This window comes from Phalaenopsis equestris, unplaced genomic scaffold, assembly GCF_001263595.1.
Source record: "Phalaenopsis equestris unplaced genomic scaffold, ASM126359v1 Scaffold000180, whole genome shotgun sequence".
Classification (NCBI taxonomy): Eukaryota; Viridiplantae; Streptophyta; class Magnoliopsida; order Asparagales; family Orchidaceae; genus Phalaenopsis; species Phalaenopsis equestris.
The window spans coordinates 1711470-1721403 of NW_018164622.1; the positions used below are offsets into that span (position 1 = coordinate 1711470).

The 9934-nt window shown below is 31.7% G+C and overlaps 1 protein-coding gene across 3 annotated transcripts in view; it reads right to left on the bottom strand.

Annotated features, from left to right (window-relative positions):
- Positions 1–9270: 9270 nt before the first annotated feature.
- The window catches only part of LOC110022286 (plant cysteine oxidase 5-like), a 38069-nt gene continuing 37405 nt past the window's right edge, over positions 9271–9934 (bottom strand). For all 3 annotated transcript variants that reach the window (XM_020721155.1, XM_020721156.1, XM_020721154.1), the window contains 2 exons: positions 9644–9847; positions 9271–9548 (listed from right to left, as the gene is read on the bottom strand). In XM_020721155.1, the coding sequence (XP_020576814.1) occupies positions 9433–9548; positions 9644–9847 (320 nt within the window). In that variant the 3' untranslated portion in view covers positions 9271–9432. The remainder of the gene's footprint in view (positions 9549–9643; positions 9848–9934) is intronic.

The window sequence follows — 9934 nt, forward strand, 5'->3', positions numbered from 1 at the left end:
GACGCCCTATCATACATGCTAGCATTACTGTGATATTGACCACCACGGCCTCCACATACAATCATTTCAGTACGTATGATAGATTCACCCATGGAGTGACGCGTGTACTCCAGACCGTCGTCTGCATGGTACCGCCACCATTGCTCACACTCTATGCATGGCCCTACACTTCTTTTAATCCTGGTGTGTCGAGTGTCACATGATGCATGAATATTGAGCAGTTGGGGATACGCACATATTTTAAAGCATACTAAAATGCACTTCATTTTTTATATGATATATATAAGTGTTGATTTTTTTTTTTAGATATAAGTCATCTAGGCAAGTTGTTCGCACTATAATGGACATCATATAGTGCAAGTACGACACTTCATACTTATCGTGAAGGAAGATCTCAATTGAAGTCTGGGATATGTGATTTAAGGACTTTGAAGTAAACCCTAAACAATAATCCTAAGCTATATAACTATATCTATCTAACTGATTGATCTTCTTGGTACGAAATGAGTTCTCTTGGTTATCTGAGCAGCATTCGCAGATTAGGCAAAATTTTGAGATTAGAGGAATAGCCCATTTGTACGATATGTTCGCTGACATAGGCAAGACAGATGAGAGATCGCTATGAATTGAGAGACATATGGACCAGATATACAAAATTTGAACCTCTCATGACTATATAGGAAGGAGCAAATATTACAATTTGTATTCGGAGTTTAATGGTGAGCCGCCACGTGTCAAGTAGACCCATCATAATACACTAAGATTACATACTTTCCGATAGTGGGTTTTACATGCATACCACAAACTTCTTATGTATTTATGTAAAGGACCGTAATTTTGATACTTATATAACACTTTAATGTCATAATCACATAAAAACATATGATTTATTTTAGAAAAGTTATATTATTTGAAAGTTTTATGTGATTTTATATAATTAAAAATAAATTTCATGGGCTAGGATCGAATATAAATGGATAAGAATTGTAAGTCGTGTATGTAAATCCTCCTTACCTTTAATTCTACAATAATATTATTAAATTATAATATAAATGATTATATAATTATTATCATAATTATTATTGTAATTATAATAGTTTAGGTGTTAATTATCTAAATATATAGGAATTGTATGGTATGTATGTAAATGCACCTTATTATTATTGTTATTATTCTTATTATTATGAGTAAAATATGGAACTCAATCTTTGCTCAAATAACCACAATATTTAATTTCACATTAAGACATTCTACAAAGAAGCAAATCACATTATTAATCACTTTATTACTACCCATAAAAATAAGATTTAGATAATATCAAACAATTAACCATAGTTTAACATGTGCTTAAGTTTTCTTATCTTTTTATAATTAGTAAATTTAATTCTTGTGTGTAAATGTGGCTAACTTTAGAGCTTTCATAACATAATTAATTTAATTAAGGATAATTTTGGGACAAGAAAAGAGACAAAGAGGGAGGCAGCTAGGGTTTTAATATTATTATTATTATTTTTTTAATTGCAAGTAATCACAATATTAATAAATAATTATCATGATTAAATAAATTAATATCACTTTCTTGCTCTTGATTTGGGAGTACTAATGGATGACCTCTTACCCTTTCTTGATCAACAATTTTGTTTTATTATAATTTAAGAATATATTTAATTAAAGATATTAATAGTTAATTATCATGCTTTAAGTTGATTATTTTGTCAAAGTAAGATTAAAATAATATATAGGCCAGGGCACAACATTTAATGATTTTATAATCTTAAAGTATTGATGAAGGGATTGTAGAGGAAAGGGGGCTTAGATGCTAAAAAAAAATTATTTGGAGACTAAGTTGAGGAGTAGATATGATATTAATATTTATGATTAACTAATTAAAATATGATTAATGGTAATGATAATGTATATAAAAGTAAGCTAGCTTATTTAATGATATTGATGAAGATATGGGCAAGGAAATTAAATATATCTAATTATTTTCATCTTGTTAATACTTTTTAGATTATCTTTAGTGTTTTTGCAATTAAACATTATTATTCATCCATAATTTTTGGAAAATTACAATCATGCAAATAATAGTCATAAATCTATATCATATGACCAAAACTATATCTATTAAACTAGAAAATCTCAACGATAGAGAAATCTTAAGCTTATCTCCATATAATTTTCCAGCACACACATGAACTAGAAAACCTCAACGGCAGAGAAGTCTTAAGCTTATCTCCATATAATTTTCTAGCACACATGCGATTAGAAATATAAGAGACAACTACATTTTTTACATAGAAAAACTCTAGAAAGTGAAAAAAAAACAAGGGGGCCTAGCCCAGTCAAAGTAATCAATTAGAAAATTTGAAGTGCATATGTCCACTCGAAGATGAGATTATAAAAACTGATAATCACAGATATATAAAAGTAGTTGGTTTAACAGTCATATATGTGCTATAATAATTATAGTTGGTGGCTATTCTACTCTTAAAGCGTTATGCTTTCGTGGTCATCTCACTCTTCTCTTCTCCTCTTCCTCTCAAATGATGAACGAGGGCCTATTCATAATTTTTTTGATGGGCACTTCGTTAAATTTAGTTAGAATCTCAAAACATTTCATGGGAAGATTCATATTGATTCCCTTGCTCACATGTCATTTTTTTAATATTAAAATATTTTAACGACCTTAGAATTAAATGATAATTGGGCTTGTTGGATTCCTCTCGCCAAACCACCTGATTTGATTATAAGCATACCAAATTTTGATATCATTTGACATTACAATTCATACGTCAATGTCTTCAACTACACTTCGGGTATTATTTGATTTGGGCTTATCTAGCTCAGGTTGGATCACTTCTAATGACATTAGACTTATATTGTCATGATGCTCAGTTTAACTATAAATATGTTGAAATGAGAGGTTAGATGGCCTTGAATCTGAATTTGGAAGATCTATTATTCAAAATGTATCGAGATTCATGCTCAGGCATATAAATTTCTTAGTGACTTATCAATATACATATAGTTAGCTATTTTAAGTATAATCTCTCTTCACATATCCATGTGATATCAATCATCAATACAAATTAACCACTCAATACCTACATATTTATATATCTAACACATAAATTATACTTTTTGCATGAATGTAATGCTATAGAAATAACTAGAGATATTAATGGAAATAAAAAAGAAAATTCTAAAAAAAAAAGGTTTACCAAAAATAAGATCACTCATGATGCCAAAAAAAAAAAAAATCAACAAGGTAATATTTTGTTTTTATATAGTAAAAATGCATATTGAAACTTTATTAATGCATGATAAACTTAATCTAATTACATATATAGTATTAAATTAAATAACTATAATTAGTTATGAGTAAGTCACAAAAATTTAATTTTTTTTTAAAAAAAATTAAATTCAAATATGTGAGGAGACAATATTTAGATATTTTTCTAGACAACTAAAATGCTTGGTTGCCTATGTGCATCCAAAGCAAAAATTAATTTAGAATTTTATTTAAGAAAATAATTAAAAAAATAATCATGGGTGTCCATGATAATTAAAATTATCATAAATAAATAAATTAATTAATTAACTTTTTTTGTCCCACACCGCAAATGTCAATAAAATTTTGGACCAGCTTATAATAAATTTAAGAAAAAGAATTTACATACCTGCCCACCTAATTCCTATGTATTTACATATCTAACATCTAAACAATTGATGGCAGATATGTAAATACATAAGAATTGAATGGCATGTATGTAAGTCGCAACTCATGAATTGACATGATCACTTGGCATGTTAGGAGGCAACGTCTAATTTAATTAAAGAGGATACAGCATGCAAAAGACAAAATTACTAATTAGTGAAGAATTGGGAAATTAATATAAATTCTAATCATTACACATTTTCCTAATTTAAGGAGTCTTAAGTCCAAGAAAAATCATAAAAAATCGTATCTTTGGACGGCAACCATATATTTATTTATTTATTTATTTATTTATTTATGAGGTCAAAATGGGACCTATCAAAAATAGAATTATGCATCTTCATTGTAGCTTCAAAAGCTTCTTCCATTTGGTAGCAATATTTCATAATTTAATATGTATAAATTAATGTCTATATGTTTATATACTGCAAGGATGCTACATTCAACATGTGCAGAAGCCACATCTATCCACTGATTCTCCTTGATAAATATTTCCTTATTATTTATTTAAATTAATTTCTTCTTATAATTTAAGTATATTTTTCATTTTAATTCACTTAGAAAAAAATCACTTTCCAATCTTTAATAAAAAGGGGGCAAAATTCCTATATATTTACATATTTGTTACCTAAACTTTGATATTTATATTAATACCACTTTGCCAATGCATTAAAATGTCTACTTCACTTTTAAAAAGTTAATGGTAATAATATTCTTCTTGTGATATGAAAGAATTTTTGGCTAAAAGTATAAAATGTAAGGAATAGGTATTAGATATGTAAATTCTTAATGGCGTTTTTGCCCACCCTAAAAAATAATGATGTCGATGTAAACGCCCCTAGTTTAAATCGTTCTTTCTTTGACGAAGTTTTCATTTTTTTTTTTTTTGAACGAGTTTCTTATTTTAGTTGCGAAGTGGGCTAATATTAAAATAATAAGAAAATTATGATTAATTTTTATATAATTATGGTGTCATTATCTAACAATTAAGCTTAAGATAGTTATGCTCGGTGATTAGGAGTACATGCATATAATTATAATGATCGAATTCGTCGATTTTGTCGACCTTATTTAGGTTTTGATGAGGTCAATATAGAGCTGAAAATTTAATTGTATTAATTGATTAGCCCAATTTAGCCAAATAATTAAATATACATATACATATACCCCCTAATTCCTATTTAAATATCTAACATATAAACTTCAATTTTTAAATATATGACATCTTATCTATACATAAATGGTGTATTGCAATTCTTAAAAGTTGTAGTGGTGGTATTCTTAAAAAAGGAATTCACCTTTTCATGTTTGTATAGAAGTTAAATGAGTAATAAATATCATATATCACATATTGATGTTAGATGTTATAATTTATTGAAAATTGGTTGATGTTAGTTGAATATAGTAGGATTACAATATTGCAATTTTAAGTAATTAAGCGTGAGCGTGTGTGACTATCTTTGTGTGTGTGTGTGTGTGTGTGTAATACTCAGATCAGTTGGTTGAGCATCTGCTTATCGGTTGTAAGTCTCCTATGGTCTGGGTTTCGATTCCCCCCGAGTGCAGGGTTTGATACTCGAATTATAAGCACATGAGGGATGTTCTAGGCTCGTATAGCCTCTGGTCATTCGTGTGAGAAGAAAAAAATAATTTGATAGATAGAGACCAATGAAAGAAGAGAGAAAAATTTACAGGAGTTTCAACTCTTCTAGAGGAAGCTTGATCAGAAGAATCCTCCCAAAAGAAGCCCTATACCACATGATGGCCACATCTATTTATAAGTTGGTATGTCCCGAGGTGCACTAGATACAACAATACACAACAAATAAAAGGAACATTGTACAAGGTTGGTTGACCGAGAGGGTTTGCCTCCAAATGCCGCCAATGATTTGGTAAAACTAGTGTCTTTATCTGCCAAACCAAGTTGTCTAGATGAATTGGGTGGTTGGTCTGTGTGGTCTGGCTGTCATGCTAAACTAGTTGGTTAATTTGGCAAGTTGGCCTGTAAGTTGATTTAAACTCTGTTTAAGAGTTTATAGTTGTACATATTTAGTTCACAATTCTCTTGCATTTTTTACTGGGGAACTCAAATAATAATAAGAGAATAGGCTTATGAGCGAGAAGTGATATGTTGATCAACATGCATGATTGATTGTGAATGGCGCTTTGAACATGAATGATGAGCCTATTTTTCAATGAGCGGGAGTTTGAACAACATGCTTTTGGGAAAAAATGAGAGAGCTTGGTCATTGAAGATATAAGCTTCTTGCATAACTATTGTTAGAATTTGACTTGATCATTTTTTTGGATTATCATAGATACCCTTTTTGATGAGTGGGTTTAAGAAACTAGAAAGAATGTGGAGATTACAAGGCTTCATGCTACCTAGGGGATTAATTCTAGCACTTCTTTGGTGAGAGAGGTAGTCTAAGAAATCCATGCGACAACTTAGGTATCTCCTCAAATGGATGTGGAGGATGAGAGCTTGAAGCAATTTATTTAAGGATGATGACATAAGAAAAATTTAGGTGAATATCTTATTTTTTGATATATATATTTTTATTTCTTGCCAATATTGAACTTCTCCGATAAAAGTATCAGTGTTGGTTGCTTACTTCTTAGAGAATAAACTCATTGAGAATGGTAGTGACTGATCTCATCTTCAACTTGATTGGTTGAGCTCTAGGGTCAACATTGATTCTATGACATCAGAGATCAACACTTGCTCATAGCATCTCATTAGTTGGCCAGCAAATATCTCTATACATGCAAAGAGTTGTAATCCATCTGCTTATTAACCCTGCATCAAAAGATATCTTTGCCAAAATGTTCTTCTGGATTCTCCTTCGAAGATGATAATTTCATTGTCGACCTCATTGGCCTCTAGGTTGCTTTCCCTTTGCATATCAAGTTGTAGGATCTCCCTTTGTACAGTCTCTATAGCTTCAATGAAGCAATTTTGAGGTTGTTTTTAAATCCATCTAATAGTAAATAATTATCTACCTCACATAAATTTGATAGTAACATGAAAGGTAATCAACAAGGGTTGGCCAAATATTGCATTGTACATAGCTAGCATATTAACTATTACAAAGTTGGCTATGGCTGTGTATTATGTATATTATTCTCCTCAAGTGATAGGTAAGGGTTTGACTCTTATGGGTTTTTTTCATTTCTCTAAAATAGCCAAACAAAGGGCCTGATGTGGGAATAAGGTTTGAAGACCCTAAGCTTTGTCGTAGACACCACAAAAGAGGATTTTTACTAAACACTTTGTCTATTGGATGTTGTCAATTGTATAGTTTATAATTAATGGTGTGACCACAATTATGTCTTTATTTAGTTCTCTATTTATAAGGAGAACATCTCTAGTGAAGATAATGGGTGGATGGCTATTCCTTCATGGCTATGACCTCTAGCTTTCATAAGGGTTAGTCTCGAGAAGTAATCTTTATCTTGAATGGATCTTGAATGACTTCAATGATTTTCTCATCGAGACTCTCAATGGAGTTGTTACTAATAAGTGGTGGGGGTTGTGACATATGCTCCATCCGACGATCAAATCACCCTTATTAAAATTAGTTCGCACCTCAATAAGATAGACCACCATTTCTCAAAGTTTTCCTCGCCCTTTGCTCAAAAGTGCAACCTTCGACTTTCTAACTGAAGGATTAAAAGCTTTTCCTTGGGAGATGCCACTCTATGTGCTTTGTAACGAATTGTACTTTTCCATGAAGATATAATTGCTAGCTAGCTCTAATAATTTAACTAATATTATCAGTCCTTGTAACCCAAGAGAGTATTGAAATGGGCCTTCTCTTAGACCCTATGCTAGGGAGGCATGAGCAACTACTGCTTTTAGATATCTTACCTCTTAACATCTCCCTCTAGAAGCAAGTTATAATACTCTAAATGGTTCTTCTGGCTCTTGAAGAATTTGTAACATAGCTTGCAAATTCTGTTGTGGCTTCTATGTTTTAGTGAATTATGCAATGAACATGCATTTGAACTTAGCAAATGAGATTATTACCCAAAGTAGAAGGTTGTAAAATACACAAAAGGGTGACTTCATGAGAATCATAAAAAATAAATGGCATTCGAAAGTGTCATTAATTCGTACTAGACATAATGCTGACTTGAATGGTGTTACAAGGCGAACAGGATCGAATCTACTTTTATAAGATTCCCAAGTTAAAATCTTGAACTTCTCTAGCGACTTCACACTCACATTTATTTTTTAGCATTCTCCAACTGGCATCTCTTAACAAATAGCTTCACTTTCCCTCTCTCCCTCCCATAGTTAAAAGGAGAGGAATCTACACCATCGGGGTAGGCATTCTCTTGGCATGAGCTTCAAAACTTCCTCGATCTTCACCATCATCTTCTCATTTAGGTCATTCATTTGTCACACAATGAACTCCTTAGTGCATTCCATATCGTTTGAATGAAGTTTGTGGCTTTATTTTTTGTGCAAAACTCTATGTCTAGTTTAAGATAGGGTCCATACTCACAGTACCTTCGAGGATCTTAGGTCCTATATAACCTAGGAATGAACTACTAGAAGGTAAGAACCATAGAAGAAATATAGACCAAAGGAAAAAGAGGAAATTCCTACATGACTTTTATTTCTATGAAAGGAATAGCTACAAGGGGTTTGTTTTCTTTGAGAGAAGTCTTATCAGAAGAATACTATCAGAAGAAGCCCCTTATACCTCATGACAGTCACCTCTATTTATAAATTGAGCTGGCCCGAGATGCGCTACAAATAATGCTACACAAGAAATAAAATGTACATTGTACAAGGGGTTTGTTTTCTTTGAGAGAAGTCTTATCAGAAGAATACTATCAGAAGAAGCCCCTTATACCTCATGACAGTCACCTCTATTTATAAATTGAGCTGGCCCGAGATGCGCTACAAATAATGCTACACAAGAAATAAAATGTACATTGTACAAAGCACATAACATAGCAGTTGAAGGTGTGACCCTTTTCTGGTCAGCTTATTCAGTTGTTCGGCCCTTGAGGAATATTGACCAAACAATTCCAACTTGACAAAGAGAATTCACCTCCAAATATGCCAGAGATTAAAAAAAACTAATTTTTTTTAAACAGCTGTAATCATTCCCTTAATCAAAACAATTAAATGAATTGTTGGGACATCCTTAACTAATTAATATGATTTTTTTATACAATTATCATATATCAGATTAATTTAAAGTATCATTAAGCATAGTGCCCAGTAACAAGAAGGGGCTGCCATTTATTCCTGTAATATATCATACAATTCTTATATATTTGTGTATCAAACACCTAAATATTCATATCTATGTGCACATCACTCAAATCTTTAACATCACATAAAAAATACCACCATCACTATACATCTTTAACACCACATCAAAAATACCACCATCACTATATTATCTTTTTAAATATGAAATACACATTTTCATGCATAAATTTATGATACCAAAGTTTTATAAGTGTAAATATCAAATTTTGGGTGTTAGAACTGTGAATACATAAGAATTGTGTTGTATGTATGTAAAAATTCCCTGAAAAGAGAATCTCGCAAAAAATAAATGTGGGTTAATTTACTAAAATTGCATCTAGAAAACAGAATTTATTTGCAAAATTATTCACAAATCATATTATATAATATATATTATATGCCCTCTAAGTAGCAGCAAGAGATAAAAGCAAGCCCCCAACTAAATTCGAATTGCAGGGCCTTTATAAATACCTCTCCTTATAACAAAGCTATCAGGGGGCTGACACTCTTCCAACCAAGCTACTTCAGACTCATCTATTCCATCAATAACTTCTCCTGAAGAACCCAACAGGAACTTTTCAAGCTCACATGGATGAGAGAGGAAAGAGAGAGAGAGAGAGAGTAGAGAGAGAGAGAGAGAGAGAACTTGCCTATGTCATCTTTTCTCGGTGATTTCTTGAAATATGAGCAGTGTCTTCCATCTTCCGAAGAGTAAGGGGGTGATAGAATGTCGAACAGAGCGCAGTGAGTTATTGCTCTGAAAGAGTGAAGGTTGCCACCGCTTGTAGGATAGAGAACGGTTGTCCCACAGGGAGCAGACATTTCTGCGTCTCTAACCAGTTTTGCTGGTCTTGCTGAGATAGAAATTTCAATTTTAAGAATAACATGTCCTTACTTGTATATATGTGTGTGTGTGTGTGTGTGTGGGGCGGCGGGGGGGG